The sequence below is a fragment of the Acinonyx jubatus genome, chromosome A2 (assembly GCF_027475565.1).
Source record: "Acinonyx jubatus isolate Ajub_Pintada_27869175 chromosome A2, VMU_Ajub_asm_v1.0, whole genome shotgun sequence".
Classification (NCBI taxonomy): Eukaryota; Metazoa; Chordata; class Mammalia; order Carnivora; family Felidae; genus Acinonyx; species Acinonyx jubatus.
Window position 1 is genome coordinate 97694513 of NC_069383.1, and position 20732 is coordinate 97715244.

General features: G+C 43.4%; 1 protein-coding gene across 2 annotated transcripts in view; it reads right to left on the bottom strand.

Annotated features, from left to right (window-relative positions):
- EGFR (epidermal growth factor receptor) overlaps window positions 1-20732 on the bottom strand; it is a 209828-nt gene that overhangs the window by 59546 nt on the left and 129550 nt on the right. For both annotated transcript variants that reach the window (XM_027045965.2, XM_053218690.1), the window contains exons 2-4: window positions 6855-7006; window positions 5554-5737; window positions 2291-2425 (exon numbers count right to left, since the gene is read on the bottom strand). In XM_027045965.2, coding sequence (XP_026901766.1) covers window positions 2291-2425; window positions 5554-5737; window positions 6855-7006 — 471 coding nt within the window. The remainder of the gene's footprint in view (window positions 1-2290; window positions 2426-5553; window positions 5738-6854; window positions 7007-20732) is intronic.

A 20732-nucleotide genomic window follows, 5' to 3' on the forward strand; every position in this document is an offset into this window, starting at 1 on the left:
TGTACAAAGTGGATGATTGATTTATTTTAGTTTCCTCTTAAGTAAACCCACCTGATATACCTTTGATTGCCAAACAAATCAACAATAACATAGTGTAGGGGCACCCTGGGTAACCTTTCTGAATCTCAAATCCATTGTCCATGAAATACTTAAATCACCTTATCAGATTTTTTGGCTAAAAATTTAAGAAGACAAGTTCTCAGAAGGTATGTGTGGCCTGAAAAGGGCTGGAAAGGGAAGGGTTTCCCTTTCTACAAGGACAGCAGCAGACTCCTGCACTTGTCGCCGGTCAGGGGATTAATAAGGATGGCTGGGGAATGGTGTTCCTTTTTAAAACAATCATTACAGTTCTGTCACTTTGACATTTTCTCCTTAACAGTTAAATAATTCTGGAGGAATTTACTGGATAATGAATTCTTCCCTTATTTGCTTGAAATGTCATTTCTTCATGGACATTTAATTTAGCAAGGTTTATTCTTACTGTCTTTCTCTTACATATTGGTGGCTTATTGTTACATATCTATTCTTGATCCAGTATCCTATCAGATTGCAATTTGTGGCTTTGTTGTGTTTGAATCTTGCTATTGCGTGCACCTGTCATTCTTCCTTCCCAACACTTTCTTCTGGGTCTTTCCCATGGTCTTGGTGTGATGGGGGCACGTGTGCCATTCAGGCTGTCTGACCTCATGTACAGGAAACCCATATAAGCCTCACAGCCTTCCTGTGTCAGTTTTTGTTTTTGTTGTTGTCGTCATAAATGTGCACGATTTAACTTCCTCATTGTCCATCAGATAGCTAGGGAAAGGTTAACCTTGATGTGATGGATAACACAAAATCTTGTGTCGTAAAATACAGGTTTCAGTTTCTTGCAAACACAGTAGGTGCCCTGCTGAGTATGTGTGGGAATAATCTACTTATCAAACCAAGGGGCTCAAAACCCATGTTCGTAGCAGCGTTGTTCGTAACTGTTAACAGATGGAAGCAACGCAAAAGCGCATCAACTAATGAACGGAGAAACAAAGCATGTGGGATGTGGGTACATATACACATGCAACAAAATACTGTTCATCCACATCAAGGTGAGAAATTCTGATGTATGCTACAACATGGATGAAACTTGTGGACATTATAAGTGATCAAAGCCAGCCACAAAAAGACAAAAACTATGTGACCCGACCTGTACGCGCTCCCTAGAATAGCCACACTCACACCGACAAAAAGTAGCACAGTGGCTGCCATGGGCTGGGGCAGGGACGGGGAGTTAATGTTTGATGGGGACACGGTTTCAGTTTCGTGAGATGAAAGAGTTTTAAAGAATGGAGGGTGGTGATGATTGCACCACGGTGTGAATGTACTTAATACCAGTGAACTGTATACTTAAAAATGGTTAAGATGGTAAATTTTACGTTAGAGGTATTTCACCACAACGAACAAACAAACAAACAAATCAGTAAGATTAAGTGAAATCCCCACAAAGGGGCTCCAGTCAATTTTGAAGAGCCGTGTGCGCTTCAAATTCTTTGAGACCAAAGAAAACAACAACAACAACAACAACAACAACAACCAGAAAAAACCCCAAACAAAAACATGCATCCATGGCATAGTTTAGGGAAACAGAGAAGCAGGAAATGGGGATGGCTTCTTATTTTAAAGGATTGAAAGACGAGGGAGATCAGGAAGGGGGATGCTTAGCGGAGCCTGGTAACTGTAGGCAAGTGTCTGCAGATTCCCACACAGCACTGCCAGGGAGCCAAGGGGTACAGCCTTGACCTACAGCCTGGCCCCCTGCCAGCCTCTCCCTGGCACGGGCCGCTTTACTGATGAATGGCAGTGACTAGGTCATGGGCATTAGGGGGAATACGGACAGACTCCCGCCCTGTGTGCTGTGCCCAACCTTGCCTGAGGCTCCGTGTAGGAGGGCGGAGGTCAGCTTAGTGCTTCCGGAGGGACCTGGCATCACTCTGAGGCTCAGCAGCAAGTCAGAAGCACGCAAAAGTTTGGTCTGCCTCCTCCAGCCAGGACGGGAGAACCCCCCGTGCCAGGACTCAACGGCCACACGAGGGCTCAACTGTCTCAGGGGTGATCTGCCAAAACAGACTTTCCCTCTGTCTTAAATAGGTGCTCTTCTCGTGGGCAGATCAACTGTCGCTAGATATCTTGGGTTTAGATTAATGTGACTTAAACAATGGCTCAGCTTTCCGCCACCCCCACCCCCTCCCGACCCTAAAGCGCCACGGCTCTGTCCCACCACAGGAGCTACAGGCAGAGGGGACGTCTGTAGAACACTTACAGTTGCCCATGTGGTTCTGGAAGTCCATCGACATGTTGCTTATGAAATCGTTGTCAACGATATCCCGCCACTGGATGGTTTCCACGTTGCAGAGGACAGGGTTGTTGCTGAACCGCACAGCGCCTTGCAGGATTTCTGCACGTGCAAAGAACCTCAGTCAGCCATCTGCCACGTCTTTATACTCCCACAAAGTACATACGCATTTCTTTACATTTTGAGTCCTGCTAAAATGCCAGTGTGCAAACGAGACTCCCCATAGAGCTTTAGTGGGGGCAGCTGAAAAATGAGTTGATGATCGTGCCTTGGAGGAGTTAGGTTCCCCCCACCCCGAAATGGGCCTTTGATCAGCAAACTATCAGAATTCAGAAATGTGAGGAGGAAGGAAGCTGTACGATGATGTGAAGGGGCAACCAGGAAGGCAGGGCCACGGCAGTCACTCACTGTGGGCCGGGGAGGCCAGGAGAGGGGGTGATGCTGTGAGCTGCCTCTGAGCTCCTCACTGGAGAAAGCGGGGTGGGGGTGGCGCGGGCAGTGAAGGGGTCTGAGAAGAATCTACATGCATGATGAAGAGATGGCAGACACTGGGAATGCAAATGGCATGAAACAAAAAAACATATGATTGTTTCAAAGGAAGAACTGATAGGACAGGAAAAATCAGGGCAGATTGAGAAGAGATTCGAGCGAGAGCAAAGGGAGAGCGTTGCGTCGATGACATTAGACAGAAACAGTGGCACGAAACACTGCAGCAAGAGCTGTGGACCCTGCGAGGGTGAAGCACATCTAGCTGCCGACAGGCAAGGGGAGCAGGGCAGGTCACATGATGAGGTCATGCCACAGAAGACCGTGCATGCCATGCGACAGGGCCAGGTACTCTGCTAGTTGATTCAAACACATTATGTTAATTAATCTTCAGAATGGTCCCAGGACTCTCTGTGCACGAAGTACCATCATGGAAAAGGAAGGGGTCTCCCGAAGAAGGGGTCTGAGGTTGCTGGAAAGAATGGAATTTCGCAGAACACAGACAGGAGTGCACTCTGAAGGAGCACAGAGGGAGGGCACAGTCGGCTTTCTCTCGCCAGGAGACCGCAGCCAACGTGTGTCGGTGAGACAGGCGGGCATTTTCCTCGGCGGGTGGTGGGGAACAAAGGAATCACGGAAGGAAGGCTGGGAGGTCCAAAGGGCCAAGTTGTGGAGCTTTGGGTATAAAGTCAGAGATGACAGCAGGACCATCAAGAGAGAACATCTGGCCAGGAGGCAGCCAGAGTGGAGAGGACGAATCTCTGATGAGAGGTCAGCACTGGATACGCACACTAGGGGCATCAGAGCTGCTGCGACAATCAGGACAACAGACCACGGTGGCAAGAAAGAGTGCGCGATGGAAGGTCACGGTGGGGCCGTACAGAGTACCTACGATCTCCAATCACGACAAGGAAAAGAAAGGCAGCAAAGGTGCCGGGCAATTCAGGTGCCCCTGCCTAGGCAGAGAGCACCTAGAAGAGAAAGAGGTGATCCATCTTTGTCATTCTTTTAACTTTCGGTATTTCATGATTATATACCTGGTGCTGGGCCCTGAGTTAATTATTAACAACAGTACTTAATATTAAAAAATTCACAATTACTTAATAACATTAACGAATCCGCATTTCTACAACCCCATGCCAGCACCAGAAATAATACCAACAATGGGAGTAACTTCTAAGTGCTTTTTCTATGGCAATCCACTTAATTTTCTCAACACCCCTAGGATGTGTGCTACCATTGCTACCCACATTTTTAAAGAGGAGGAAACTGAGACACAGAGAGAATCTGCTCCAGGGGCATCTGGCTGGTGAGTGATGGAGGCAGGGGCTGGAACCCAGACAGTCTGGCTCCAGGGTCCACGCTCTTAACCACATCTGCCTGTCACCATGAGATAGCATGAGGCCAGACAGGCAGATTGAGACACGCTAAATGCACATACTCTTTCGCAAAATGTGTAAATAGCACAAATTAGTATTAGCGTAAACACAGACCGTGTGCGTGGGCGCTCTGAGCAGCTAAAGCGGTGGGTGGAAAGTCTTAGGGCGGTTTTATAGAATGGCCAAACCAGGAGCCCCGCTCGTGTGGTGTGCCAGCCGCCCGCACGCCCGGGTTTGGATGTGTTGGCACATTCCAGCACTGTCGCCTGTCAGGCCTCCACCGTCCCCAGGTCTCTGTCTTGCATCCTCTGCTGTCACCCCCACTCCCCTCACTTTCCTGGTGAGCCCCCTTCCCATCAGAACTGCACGGCATGTGGGAAGGGTAAGGACTCTGGGGGCAGACATTTGGTGGCCATTCCTGGCCATTTTTTCACTAACTTGGGACCTTAAGAGAGTTACTTTGCCACCATATCTTTATGTATAAACTGGTGGGAGTTTAAACGCCTGCCCTGAGGGGAGGTGGTGAGCACGGAGTTCCTGATTTAACATGAGCGGCACTGTGCCTGCCACATAGCGAGGGCATGGTCGTCATTATCTTCAGTTTTGTTTAAATCCACTTCCTGTCTCTTCTGTGATCTTCCTTAGTTCCCACTCAGAGGATCTTCACAAGTGTCCTACTCAGAGGAATTCAAACTTCTTCTGTAATCACGTCATTCCCTGCCCTTAACTTACAGATGAATTTCTGTATAACAGCATTATGCCAAACACGGTCTCAAACAGGGGTTGGTTTTTAATGTGTATCCCTTATACCCGAGGTCCAGGTAGTAAGACAGGCAGTTTACTCACTCCCTAGGCACAGAAAGCCTGCATTCCAGCCAAGGTCGTCTGGATATTTTTCCATGAATATAAAGGAAGTGGTACCTGGCTTAAATCTTCTCTTAACATTCATCAGCTACCATCTTAAAAACTTCCATCTACTGTATCTTGCACACAGTTGGCACTCAATACCTTTGTATTTGATGAATAAAAGTCTTCTCGAGTGGCATTAAGAAAAGTGACAGGTTCACTGAGGGGATGCCTGGGTGGCTCACTTTGTTAAGCATCCAACTCTTGATTTCGGCTCAGGTCATGATCTCATGGTTTGTGAACTTGAGCCCCGTGTGGGGCTCTGTGCTGACAGTGCGGGGCCTGTTTGGGATTCTCTCTTTCTCCCTCTCTCTCTCTGCCCCTCCCCTGCTCATGCACGCTCTCACTCTCTCTCTCTCAAAATAAATAAGCTTAAAAAACAAAAGAAAAGAAAAGTGACAGTTTCGCTGAGTACCACCTGAGTGGCTCTCTGCACCCACAGCCTCCCTGTACCCTCACCATGTAAGTTTCTCATGGGCAGCTCCCGCAGTCCGGTTTTATTTGTGCCATAGTTGGATAAGACGGATAAGGCATGGGTGTTTTCATAGAGCACATTTCCTCGGATGATCTGCAGGTTTTCCAAAGGAATCTTCTCCACTGTGTTGAGGGCAATGAGTACATAGCCGGCAACCTCTTGGATGGTCTAAGGAGAGAAAACATGAACACGTTATTTCTCTTGTGCAGAAGTCAAGAATGCAAGATCTAAAATGGGTCAAGAAAGCCCAGGGCACCTACATGAGCTATGCACGTGAGTGCTGACAAACATAAAGCATGTAGATAACTACAGTGGAGACATGGGAGGTGACAGAATTTACGATGATTCCTGTACTTTCACCTCTTGAGCCAAAGGGCAATGTACATTATTCACGAATGCTGTGACTCATTTTACTTGGTGTTCAATATACTCAGAAGAGAATGAAAATGTTTTATTAATTCATTTTGTGTCTTTCTTGCATGCTTTCTTATTAGGAAAAAAGAAAAAGAAAGGAAAGAAGGAAGGAAGAAAGGAAGGGAGGGAGGAAGAAAGAAAGAAAGAAAGAGAAAGAGAGAGAGGGAGGGAGGGAGGGAGGAAGGAAGAAAGGAAGAAAGAAAGAAAGAAAGGGAGGGAGGGAGAGAGGAAGGAAGGAAGGAAGGAAGGAAGGAAGGAAGGAAGGAAGGAAGGAAGGAAGGAAGGAAGAAAGAAAGAAAGAAAGAAAGAAAGAAAGAAAGAAAGAAAGAAAAAGGAAGAAAGAAAGAAAAGAAGAAAGAAAGGAAGAAAGAAAAGAAAGAGAAGCCCAGAAGGAGGCCAATCAAATCCAAAGTTCAACTATCACCAACATCTGAAGCCTTCCCAGCTGGCTCCTATTGGCTGACAAGAGGCTACTGTGAAATAGCTGGGAGATTTGTGAATTGGTGTCACTGAAACCAACCAGAGTGGAAGTATTTACACAAAGGAAATAGGCAAATGGTACAAAACAGGACTTTTTTTTTTTTTAAGAGCCAATATATCAGGATACCCCAGCTAAAGCACTGGTTAAACATTTAATATCAGTGTCTATGATGATAGAGGAGCATCAGGCTAGCCTCCTTCTCTTTGACATTATTTCGTAGCTCTGACTTCACACCAGCTGGTGAAGTGGCTTTCTGATAAAACCTGTAATTGGCCCGTAATTGCCATGGCAAAAGCATATAGACTTCCAGTTAAATTCTGTCAAGGTCTTTGTCTACTTCTATTTCCTTCCATCATATGTGGGTAAGACAGTCAAATTCATCGAACTAACTTTTAAGAAGGAAAGGTCATAATTCCTTTGCATGTAGGTGATTTCCAAATTCCCAAGGACCACCTCACAGTTATTAAACATCCTCTGCAGGCTGAGAAAGTGGTCCTCAAAAGTGCCCAACTGGGTGAGCCGGTTACTTGTGCCTTGGCAAACTGCAAAAGAACAAAAGGGAAAAAGATATCACATGAAATGCCAAGTAGAGTAGCAGAAATAACATAAAATGTTCACAAATTTCAACAAACTTTGAGAGTCTCAGTGACTTACAATATTAATTCTGGTAAAGGGTCACTCAAGACAAATATGGCCAAAAATGTTTATCTAAGGTATACAGTTCATAACAAGAGACAGCTCATCCCTATAACGCATGGAATCTTTATAAAATGTTAAAAATTCAAGGGGAAACGGGAAAATTCTATGAAAATCTTTAAGACACAATAGTCTTTTAGAGCTTCGGTAGACAAAAACATATGTATCATTAGATAATAAGATAATTACAATGTTGAATTAATAACTATATAATGAATGTTTTACATTACGAAAAAGACAGACTATCACATTACTGTGAGCCCAAAGGATATTTACAAACATAACATATGCTAGCCGATATTTTCTGACCGTGGTGTTGTACAACTTAAAATCAGTGACAAGAGTGTAAATTAAAATCCAACTGGCCAGAGATTAAAAATATTCTTCTAAACTAATGCATCAAAGAATAAATCAAAGGTCTACTTATACATCTAGAAAATAATGAAATGGCAAAAACACACTCAGGTACTGAGAAACCAATACGTCCTTCTATTTGTCCAAACTCTATGTGAATCCACGGTGGAGACACAATTGTACACAGTCTTGGCATGCTCACCTCCCTCATGTTTTAACTTAATACAAGAAGTAAAATGGGGGACAAAGTTAGACTATGGAAATACACTTGACAGTCTATATTTAAAAGCAAAGGAGATTATAATAGTCATAGCTCTTTGAAAGGCATGTTTGAGCAAGCATAACAAAACAAAGAGGTTTGGGGCTTTTGAAGCAGGGAGCTTGTTAAGCGACTATACTTTGAACCAAAATTATCATAAGAGTGAAGAAATATGGCCTCTGGCTTTGGAGGTTAGATTCAGAACTAGCCAGGTTCTTCTACATGTGCGAAGGCATGGCTGCAATCCGTAACCAGGTGGCTGAACGCGAAACCAAGGCCAAAGTCAATATGCAGGTACTTTCCTCGGAAACTCTTTCTAAATTTACATTTCCATTTTATAGACGTCTTTGTTCCCTCCCCATGGGAACTGCTCCGAAGGGCACCATCTGACCGTCTGCCCTCACATTTTGGTGCCGCGGCCGTGAGCACATGTTGAGACACCACATTCTCAACCCAACGCATTTACACCAACATTAAAAATGAAGCAATCGCCACATCCTCTGCAACTCCGTGGGGATTTCCCTCCTCTGCTCTTCTGTGGTCTCATTCAAACCTGGTGGTAGAGAGAATGCTCGCATGGGAACTTCGACAGTCGACAAGACTAAACCCCTATCTACTGGCTCCAGGGGCAGAATGATTCCATATTTCTTCCAACTATAACACTGGATGGACCCAACATCTCGGGGCTGCTTTCACTCAGGAGTATGGGCCGCTCTGATTGCAACCTCACTTTGGGACAGCTGTACACAGTTGGGGCCAGACTAACCACATAGATGGGGCCAGACTGCTTTCCCAATTCCAAGGTCCTTAAAGATGCCACCACCAATGTAGGTATGGGGTTGTGACAATAACCCATGACCTTTCAGTCGACACACGGGTAAACAAAAGCTGCTTTCCCTGCTGGGAGACTACGGTCCCTAAATTTCATCCTAACTGACTGGCTATCCTTGAAGTAGCTCAGTATTGGTCACGCCTTCATCCCAGCCAGGTGAACAGCAACCTAGAACTCAGGGTTGGAGTGCGTTTCAGAAGAGTTTCTTCAGTTCACAGAGAAATGAAAAACAGTAACGATTGCTCTCATTTTAAATGATAAAGGATTTCAGCTTGTAAATTTCTCTCAGGGGGCTCCCCGGACTTTTCATTACTAAATCAATGACAAAGTAACTTTTGTCAGTAAAAAAAGAAAACATGCCCTTTAAGTTTAGCCTGTTACATCATAGCAAAAATAATTTCAAAAATGCTGTATTTGTGCTTTCATTCAGTCATTCAAAAAAAGTGCCAAATGAGCTCCTAAAATATTTGTTTGATGAATCTCTACCATCATCCGTCATTGTTTACAATTAGCATGAACTACTTCTATATTCAGAAAACCAGATGCTGCTATATTTGGAAGCAATAGCAGCATTGCACAATATTGATATGAACCTTTATTCATAAAACATTTTGGGAAGCAACTAGACAACTTGTGTAAAGAAATAAATATGCTTCAAAAAAGCTTCATGCAAAATGTTTTTTTTTTAAATGATGGCAAAACAACAACAACAACAAAAAAAACGCAAAAAGCCCTAAATGTTCAGTTGCCTGTCACGTGTATTCTTGAGAACAAGAAGGCAGCTGATACGCTGCGTGATTCAGCGTAAGACAAGTCCGTCTTGAATTCTATTCCAGGATTAATTACTAAAGGATCAAGAGAAATCATTACAAAGGTGTTTCTTCAGGGGCTTTCTCCTGCCATGTGCCCCAAAGGGGATGACAGTGTCCAAGTGAAATCCAGAGTGACAATCAGAATGATTTGACCAGGTTTCCTGATTCAACAAAGCCTAATCTTTGCTCTCTATTTATACCAAATGTCTCACATTATGACTATAAAGCAATGGAAAGATTTAAATGCGAGACCACTGAATTAGTAAAATTATTATGTTTTAAATCGCAAAGCAGGCAGATTTAAGACAAAACTGCCAAGAGCAAGGGCTTTTAAATTCATCCAGGAGAAAGTTTTTGTTTAGCCACTTCCTCAAGATGTGACCCTGGATGACTTCTCTAAGCTCTCTGCGGCAGGCTTTCCTCAAGTAGCAAACGTGGTGAAACTAATACTGACCTTCAGAACTGTTTCAAAGGCTGAATGAACACAAAAGCCTTCAGCTTTCTTTTGTTAAAGTTAACTACTGAGAACTGTGACTGTGATACAAGATGCAACCGCACAGATGTTAGTGGACCTCTGTGGACATAAACTTGCCCGAAGGTATTGCCTGAACTGGGAATATTTGTATCTGCAGATAACCTGACTCAAATATTGGGCATTAGATTACTCTGCCTGTAGAATATGTATCAGAAAAGGAAGGGAAAGAAAAGGAACGCGTTTAATGATTTCATTAAAATACACATTGAGGGGCGCCTGGGTGGCTCTGTCAGTTAAGCATCCGACTTTGGCTCAGGTCATGATCTCGTGGTTTGTGCGTTCAAGCCCCACATCAGGCTCTGTGCTGACAGCTCAGAGCCTGGAACCTGCTTCGGATTCTGTGTCTCCCTCGCTCTCTCTGCACCTCCCCTGCTCGCACTCTGTCTCTCTGTGTCTGTTTGGTATCACTTTAGGGCTATACATTTGAAGCCAAGACAATTAAAAGTGTATCCAGCTCCATACAAAATGCTATTGATTTGCTCTACCTCTTACAAATCTGAAGACAAGTTCTACTGAATCAAGAGCAGCAGTCCCCGGGACACAGGCCCTACAAAGCACTTGGCTTTTCATCCTCCAGTGTTATTATGAAGATTCATAAACGGGCAGACAAGCTGAAAGAAAGATATAGTGTGAATATCCTTAGATTAGCCTTGTGTTCATTTTGTCACATATCTATCCATCTTACTTTTTTTTTTGATGCATTTTAAAGTAAGGTATAAATGTCAGTACATTTCACCCTGGCATACCACTGCTGTTGTTGTTGTTGACATCATCCACAACTGTGCAACATCCACAAACTGTGAGGTAATCAACCGTAAGTATAGCATTTGAGAGTTTCAACAAATGCACACACCCACGTAACCTGCATTCCTACCGCCGCATAGAACATCATCCATACGGGGCCCCTCATGCCTCTTCCCAGGCAATCCTGGCCCCTGTATACCATAAACCACACGGTGATTTGTTTTCACTAAGAACAGTCCTGCCTATTGTAAAATTTCATATTAATGGAATTACACAGTCTTGCCCTTTTGTGTAAGGCTTATTTCATAGTCTACTATTTAAAAAAATTTTCTTAATGTTTATTTTTGAGACAGAGAGAGAGAGAGAGAGAGAGAGAGCACCAGCGAGTGGGGGAGGGGCAGAGAGAGAGGGAGACACGGAATCCGAAGCAGTCTCCAGGCTTTGAGCTGTCGGCACAGAGCCCAACACAGGGCTCGAACTCATGAAATGTGAGATCATGACCTGAGCCGAATGGACACTTAACCGACAGAGCCAGCCAGGCGCCCCGAGACAAGTGTTTTATGGGAAGTTATCTGTGTATTACCCTTGGGCATCTAAGGCTGATCCACAGTCTGGTCGTTCTTTTTCTTAAGAACCCCCCAGTTTATCTTAACTGAAAATAAAAACAATACGCCTGCTTGAAGTCTTGGATCCCCCTGACTTTATGGGTTAGGGCCTGTGGCTTTCCCGTGTCATTATGGGGGTGGACACCTCTCTTTCCCCACAAGCCTGGGCAAATATGTCCTGCTGATTAAGACACAACATTAAAACAAGTTTCTCCAGATTTTCCCAAACCCACTTAGACACTTCTGAAATTGCCTAAGAAAATTTATAATTGTCTTAATTCGTTGTTTTCTCAACTACATATTAATGTTTGCCAAAGCAGTTGGGCTTTTGTAAATCTCTCCCCTTGGCCTCCTAAATTATCTCTGCTTTCATCCGTGCCCCATTTTCCACAGAACACCTTGTTTTGAAGCAGAAATCACATCACACTATTCCTTGGCTCGAACCAAAAGCTTCCCAGTGTAATTGGAACACAGTACAAGCTCCTTTCTCATCAGCCCGCCTTCTCTCAGCCTCTCACTGCTCACTCCCCTAGTTCTCTCCAGCTGGCCCAGTTCTGGCCCACTTCAGGGCTGTCCCATCTGCCCGGAATGTTCTTCCATTGCCCTCCAGATGTGTGCATCTTGGCCTCCCTTTTATCATTGGTATTCCAACTCAATGGCCATCCTTTCAGAAAAGCCTATCCTAGAACCAGATCAGCTTAAGTATCTACCATTACATTCTATCACGTCACCCTGCTTTCTTTACTTCTTAGTAAACTTATCACCACTTAAAATTATTGTTTCTGCAAATATATATATTTATTCATTTATCTAGATGGTGAAGAGAGGTGGACTTTGTATAGATATATGGGTATCTCGTTGCCCTGACTACTGCGAGACGTGCACGTGTGTGCCTGCATGTTTATTTTCGGTGGGAAAGCAACGGGTGGCTGTGTGATCATGGATGACAGAGATGTGACCGTGAAAGTCTTACATGACTCGACATGGGTCTCTTTGCCTTTATTGTTTCCAAATGTCTGATAGAGGAGGTGGAGGCAGGATGTCTTACGAGAGGGTTTGTCCTCACAACCTTCTAGTTGGTCACCGCAAAATCTTTCTAGTCTAAGTAACATATTTGATTAAGCCTTAAAAGCCAAAGGACTTTTTTCCACTTTCATGCTGAAGAGGTTTAAGGAAATCCCAAATAAGATGACATTTATACACTGGATTTTAAAATACAGAAGAAAAAGGGGCGTCTAGGTGGCTTGGTCGGTTAAGCGCCCAACTTCGGTTCGGGTCATGATCTCGTGGTTCGTGGGTTCGAGCCCCGTGTCAGGCTCTGTGCTGACAGCTTGGAGCCTGGAGCCTGCTTCGGATTCTGTGTCTCCCTCTCTCTCTGTCCCTCCCCCGCTCAAGCTCTGACTCTGTCTCTCCAAAAATAAGTAAATGTTAAAAAAAAAATTTAAAAAAAATACAGAAGAAAAAGATCATCAGAGAACTTGCCAGAGGTTTTATCATATCAGAACTGCTCATTTCTTTTGCCTTACTGAAACTGTATTGTGGTGGTAATTTTAAAACGTGTACATATGTACATCTCAACTATGCTAAAAATGCCCAGAAAACACACCAAGTTGTTAATGATGGTCTTTTATGAACAGTGGGATTCTGAGTGTTTTATTTCTTCCTTATATTTTTTCAAGTTTTCTGTAGTGATCATACATTCCTTTATACTAAAAAAAATACCAAGGGGAAAATTTGCAAAAATCCATGTTGAATAAAGCCAAAAGAAAGACATTTTAATAAAATACATTTTTAGAGGAGCAATGATTGAGTACAGCTACGAAGATCCTCAAAGTTTTGCATTATCCATGTTAAACAGCTTTATAAAAGTGTTTTAAAAATTAGAAATAATTGATGAATGGTGAAGTGCTAGACAGAGAAAATGCTAGAAGAGAGAGTAAGCTGTAGATTATTCACCTCATTGTTCTGAATAGCTGCATACTGGAGCCCTTGGAAAACACCATGCATTACGCAGAGATAGTTCTGTTCCAAACAGTGATGGGCTTCTCAAATTTCATTTTTTCCCTGATCTATAAATTTATTTTTTACATTGGTTTTGGGGAGCATAGGGTAAATTTCTCCCATGGAAAAATATTATAAATTGTGATTACAGTACCACACTACCCTATGAAACTGATTTAACTCACACAACAGCTTGTAATGGGAATACAGAAAATCTATGGTTGAGCCATAATAAAATAATTGGGAAAACAATAAAAGTAAATACAAAGTAGCATTTAAATTTTCATTGGAGGTGGGGCGCCCGGGTGGCTCGGTTGGTTGAGCATCTGACTTCGGCTCAGGTCATGATCTCATGGTTCGTGAGTTTGAGCCCCGAATCAGGCTCTGTGTTGACAGCTTGGAGCCTGGAGCCTGTTTTCGATTCTGTGTCTCCCTCTATGTGCCCTTCCCCCGTTCGCCTGTCTCTCAACAAGAAATAAATGTATAAATAAATAAATAAATAAATAAATTTTCATTGGGGGTTTAACCAAAGGTTTTGTAGGTTTTGTAGAAGGGGAAAAGTCTCTAATTTATTATGAAGATTTTTCCTTATTTTCCAAAACTTTATATTTTATCAGTAGTTCGTCATATTTGATTTTTAACTAACCAGCAGTTCTCAGCTTGCAGGCATCCAAAGATAGTCATCAAGCTGAATTTGAATCTATGTTGCAATCTGGAAATGCATATGTAATAGTCAAAAAGTCCTCCTGAATATTGGATGATCTACCAAGCTCTGGCATATCCAATACAACGGCAAACTACAGTCACTCCAATTAAGTTATCAAGCAGAGGATTTTAAAATAACATCTCTTTTATTTTTGAGTTAGGGAAGAGAACACCAAAACTGGTTGTTTTCCATTCCCATGACCCTCCTCCTAGCCATTAACATAATCCCAAGCCACGTTTATGATCTTTAAACAATATGTGGAGTTGGGATACCTTTGTATAGTGTGTTCAGTCTCCTGGGAATTAACTAATGTGTCCGAACCTCAGGAAGTCCAGTTCTATGACAGACCGTGGAATATGCTTCCAGTGACATCAAACATCTATCAGAGTGACGATGACGATAGTATCCTTATGGGATGGTCTCCCGCCAGTTAACTCTCTGGGTCTCAGTGTCCTGACTGGTTAAATGGGACCAACTCAGCATAGTTGACAGGGTAGGGTGAGCAGTAATGAGATCACAGACCCAGAAGTACTTCATAAATCACAACTCTCTCAAAACATAAATTATGTCTGACACTGAAGCTTCACCCTAGCAGTATCCACAGCAACCAAACCTTTGCAATCTATTTCTGCCTATGTTTTCAATGATACCAACAAACTATTTTTCCCCCAGGGCCTTAAAAAAAAATTTTTTTTTAAATAGACTCAGCAGAATTGAGGAGTTGAAATCTGGGATGCTTTAAAATTCTGGAATAGGGGCGCCTGGGTGGCTCAGTCGGTTAAGCATCTGACTCTTGATCTGAGCTCAGTTCTTGTTCTCAGCGTCATGAGTTCAAGGCCTGCGTTGGGCTCCTCACTGGGCGTGAAGCCTACTTCAAAAATAAAATAAAATCCTAAGGTAAAATCCTGAAATAAAAGTCATCACTTCTCATTGTTACAGGATACTATCCAAAGGTTGGCCCTAACAATGGAAACTAAGTATCTTAAACCACAGGGCTTGGCAATCCGTTCCATTTTTTAATAGGTAGTTGAATGGCTAGTCAGAGATGAATTTGACCTACATTGTTGGACTATGAGAAACTGATTTGGATTAAAAATGATTTCATAAGGCAATACTCATCCATCTTTTATTCATTCAATCCAATAAATCTCTTTTGAACACCTACTATGTGTCTGGCAGCACTCTGTCTTGGTGGCCAGTGTCTCTGTATTTTAAACATGGTGACACGTACTGAACACAAATCCACGGATGGAGGAATTACGTGTATCAGATTCTCTATCAGCATCTACATCAGGTTATATAGAACTAGGGTTGTAGGTGGCTAACATATACCTTCACTGAATGCTGGATGCTGAGCAGGGCACCCTGAAGAAAAGAGCACTGGATTTGGTTTAAAACCTCTCCATGTGAAAATATAAACAATAGTGAATTTAGTGTGTCTGGTTTTTCCTTTCTAGAGATATCATGAGTAAGTTCCTCCTCTCTGGCCCGAGCTCTGTTTTTCTAATCTCCTAGCTGGGGATTATTGCTGACTCATATTCAGGGGCTCTCTCTTCACATATAAGAATACTTCTGAAGTGACTAATACCACTTCCCTTCCAAAAGTCTGGTGGCCAAGCTGCTGCTTGCTTATATCCTTTGCCTCCACTGCAATTTCATACTTCTGACCTATTTCTTCAGAGTTCTGTTGCCTTCTCAGACCTACCAGTGCAGGGCAGTGCAGAGTCAAGAATAACATTAGCGTGTGACATCTGCACAGTCCTTCAGTTTTTAAAGCTCATTCTCATGAAGGCTGCCCTAAAACCTGCCTGTTTCCTGGATGAGGAAGAGCTGTGGCAAAGCCATTACCAACCATAGAAGAACCCACTGAAAGGATGGGCTTGCCCATCTAACTCGTTGTCTGCCACACAGACGATGAGGGGACTTGAAGGGATGGGGCAGTAGGGGGTGGGATGGGCGGTAAAGGTTACACAAATGATTGCCACCGACGGTAAGCCCAGAGAAGGGCTGGTGGAAGAAAGTGGAAAATAGAAAATTCCAAGATGGGGTTGGTGTCAAGGACACTGCTTGAAAACTGAGTTTCAAACCTGTGAGAAAGTCTACCTCAAGACTGCCCTCGTTTTAGCACCGCCTTTCAATTCTGACTTAGCTGGACTCTGTTCAGTAGAGAACTGGTAAGCAGAACACAGTCTGAAAGGCGAAGGCTGGGTGAGAGCATGCCAGAGCCCTCGGTGTGCTTGGTTGGCGACTTACTACACCTTCAACAGCTTCTCATAGTAGAGTCTAGTGTCACATCTCAGGGTGCAGCTTTTCTCTCCGTAGATACAGCCTCACAATCTATGTCCTTCTCAGCAAGGTGACAGGGAGGTGAAGTGAAGCCGGGCTGACAAGATTTCACTCCTCTGGGCACAGTCCTCACCCGACTCACATACCTTCTGTTTTATATTCTGCCCAGGTCCGCATGACTCACCCCCTAATGACAAAGGGTGAGTAACATTCCTCACATTGGGCTATTTAGTGGCTGGTTGAGTTGTCCCTCCAGAATTCATCTGAATGCCATGCATGGCTGAGAAGCATCATGGCAAGGTAGAGTCCTCACCCTTAGGTGTTGCTACAGCCTCTCAGTAAGGGTTCAGTCCCCAGTGCTCTGTGATCTTCACCTGGGCCACGAGGGCCTGGGTGTTCTTTTGTTCATTCACTTAGTGAACTAAAGCATGTTTCATAAAATAGTATAAGCACAGTGGCCAAGAATGGCTCAGAAGTACTCACCACCCTGAGGGAATATATTCGCTCTTTGGGGAGATGACACATGAAATAATCACAGGATATCCCAAAGATACTCGAGGTAGAGACATACTAAAGGAACACAAGTCAAAAAGCAGAGAAATCGCCAATCTGGAGTCATCTGGGGAAGGGATTCCAGTATCCTTTACTACCAAGCAAATGGAAACATGATACTCTTTTACTTACATTCGGAGTAAAAGAAAAAGTTGCTCACAGGTGCCAGGTGATGAGCCTGGTGACTACCATACACAGTCCCACAACATACCACACCTAGAAAATCGGGTTTCTTCCATTCCTATCTGTTTTTCTGCATTGTCCTCCTCGGGGTCATTGCCCGTATTCTAATTTGGGGGTACAAGTGACCCTTCCTGAGTTTGTTTATAGTCATCTGTAAGCGTCATGTCTCCATCCATTCTTACTGAACAAAATTCTGAAAAAGATTCGTAATTTGCAAGAAATAAAAGGTTTCCAATCCAAAACAGGGGACACAGATCTTTTTTGCAAGAGTTTCTCTGCAACTCTATGAGGCAATTCATGTCTACCCCTACCTCAAGATGGCTTAAATGTTCTTTTAAACTTTTTCCTCTATTATTATCCATGTTTTTAAAAAATCAGTCTGCAATGCACAATTGTTTTTAAGTCTGTCTCTAAATACACACACATTTGGAGTGCCTAGGTGGCTCAGTCGGTTGAGCGCCTGACCCTTGATTTCAGCTCAGGTCGTGATCTCACAGTTTGTGAATTCGAGCCCCACACTGACAATGCGGAGGCCTGCTTGGGATTCTCTCTCTCCCTCTCTCTCTTTGCCACCTCTCTGCTCGTGCTCTCCCTCTCTCTCAAAATAAATAAAAACTTAAAAACATAATTTGAGAAGTTTAAAAAAAATAAATACACATACATTTAAGTTGGTTTACCAATAAGCACTAGAAAAAAAATACAACACAGAAATAGCCACCACCACCCCTACAAAAAAACACAAAAAAACAAAAAACAAAGTAAATGACAATAAAAATTGAAACAAGGGAGCAATCACTAAGACACCAGGAAAAGGCCATTACGCCCACGTTTCCTCCTTAAAACAGTCCCAGCTCTCCTCCGTCCCCTCCCCTAGGCAGCACCTGCCATGGGAAGGTGTGACTAGCTCCTTAGCTAGCCTGCGATCCCAAAGGTGGCTCTTGCAGAACCACAGGCAAGCCTGGAAATGAAGTGCATGGAGATCAAAGGGCACTTCTACCCGGGAACCTCCAGGAGCAAGGGTGGATCTGGAATCCGCCCTGAGCATCGACATAGAACAATCAGTGCCCAAAGGAGCAGGGGGAAAGGAAGCATAGATGTTGGAGGCAAAAGGAAGCAGAACCATTTTATAGGGGGTTCTTGGGAGACAGATGGATTTGGGAGATGGGGTCAGAGTACAGGGAGCTCGTTGGGGTGGGGGGTACAAAGCGGACACAACTGAGGTTTCCAAGCTGCTTCTCCGTCTGAGCTAGCACTGTGCTACTTTGGGGTGGAATTGTTCTCTGTGTCATCATCTCCTCCCTTTTGCTGCTGGGAACAAATGAGAAGCAGGGAACGGAAGAAAAATAATCTGCTTACAAAGATTAGTGGCTTGATTTCACTAATGAGGAGAGTCTCCCGCTTGCCTTTTTTTTCAAGATACTGAAACATACCAGGACCTCAGCAGAACTGTATGAACCAATATTTCACTTTTATGCCATAAAGGATTTGAAAAGTAAAATAAATAAATAAATAAATAAATAAATAAATAAATAAATAAATGTAAAAAAAGAAAATAAAGCAAAGTTAAGGAAAGAAAGAAAGAAAGAAAGAAAGAAAGAAAGAAAGAAAGAAAGAAAGAAATTTAAAAAAGGAAAACGTGGAAAACCATCCCCTAGCCATTCCGGCTACAGAACAATAAGGAAACTTTCACTGGCATCTGTCAATGATCAGTGACCCTGGAGTCACAAGGTCTGGATTAGAACTCTGGTTCCACCATTACAGAGGCAACTTCTTGATCACGTTTGGTCTCTTTTTCTTCATCTATGAAACAGGGACATGTGACTCAGGAGGATTCAATGAGACTGCAGAACCCCTGGGCAAAGCACCTGACATGTGGCAGACCCTTAACAAATAGGACTATGGCTTGAATCTGAATTACATCTAGACTGGACCCGAGTAGAATGAATCGCTTCCTTCCTCCGAGCGCTCTCAGTGGTGGACCCTTCTGCCTTCTGCTCGCAAGCTGTGTGTGGCCTGGCCAGCAGATGTGAGCTCTCGCCACTGAGCTACCCAGTCTGCCTAGGTCCAGAGACAAGCCCATGGCGTGAAAGGAAGGTGTCTGGACCCATACCTGCCCAGGGAGTCCGTGCTGGGCACTTAAAGCTGAGGAAGCCACACCTATTACATGCCTTTTAGAATTCCCTTAAGAGAACTCCCAACTTGCTGCTCAGAACATTCTCTACTGTTATTTTTCACTTAGAAAAAGCCTCGTCTGACCCTTTGTGGTGGTTTCGTAAGAGTAGTTGGATTTTTGTGCTGTGTGCATGCACATGTTTTTATTTAATGCTTGCTTTAAAATGGGCATTTTTTTCATTTACTCCTACTTAATCTAAATATTCCTTTTAAGTTTCACTTTCAAATGAGAAGAGGATATAGCAGTGCAGAGAGCAGATTTAGGAGGACAGACCTGGTCCCAGTGGGGGAGGTCCAAAGCCTCTTTCCCTAGCTAGCTCCGTGTGCCCAAGCCCACTTCCCGGGTTCATGGACAAAGATGAAAACAGACCTGAAAATCACTGACACTAAGTTAAGTCAGGAGAAGCCCAAGCCAAGTTTCTGCCACAGGAGAATTTTCATTTTCGCTCATATACTATTGTTTCTAGACCATATTCTCCCCTCCATGAAGAGAGCTGTCAATCAACATTAGCCATTCTCCTATGCAACCATTTGCTATTAGATGCATCACCTGCCTGAAAAAAGGAGGAAATAGCAGGTCTAAGTCTAGAAAAGAGAGAACCTGAAACACCCTTTATGGTTTCCAAAGCAGGGACTGGCAAACATTTTCTGAGAATAGCCAGAGAGTAAATATTTTCAGGTTTGCAGATCATAAAGTGTCCGTCTCAACCTCTCAGCTCTGCTGTTGGCAGGCAAAAACAGCCAGTAGCTGGAATTCATTTAAGCAAATGAGCAGGCGTGTGGCATTCTGTGCCAATAAGCTTTGTTTACAAAAACAGCCAGTAGCTGGATTTGAACCATGGGCTGTGCTTCACCAACGTCTGTATTAGAGGAAAGCCTACGAGGAGGTCAGGAAGTATACGATTAGATTTCCCTTTTCCGTATACTTTCTAGAAGGTACATGTGGTTAAAAAGAATCATTCTCCTCCAAGGCCAAACTCCTAAAGAATTTTCTTAGGGTTTTACCCAAGGGATACAGGAGTGCTGATGCAGAGGGGCACTTGTACCCCAATGTTTATAGCAGCACTCTCAACAATAGCCAAATTATGGAAAGAACCTAAATGTCCATCAACTGATGAATGAATAAAGAAATTGTGGTTTATATACACAATGGAATACTACGTTGCAATGAGAAAGAATGAAATATGGCTTTTTGTAGCAACATGGATGGAACTGGAGAGTGTTATGCTAAGTGAAATAAGTCACACAGAGAAAGACAGATACTGTATGTTTCCACTCCCATGTGGATCCTGAGAAACTTAACAGAAGACCATGGGGGAGGGGAAGGAAAAAAAAAAAAGGTTAGAGAGGGAGGGAGCCAAAACATAAGAGACTCTTAAAAACTGAGAACAAACTGAGGGTTGATGGGGGGTGGGAGGGAGGGGAGGGTGGGTGATGGGCATTGAGGAGGGAACCTGTTTTGATGAGACTGGGTGTTGTATGGAAACCAATTTGACAATAAATTTCATATATAAAAAAAAGAATTTTCTTA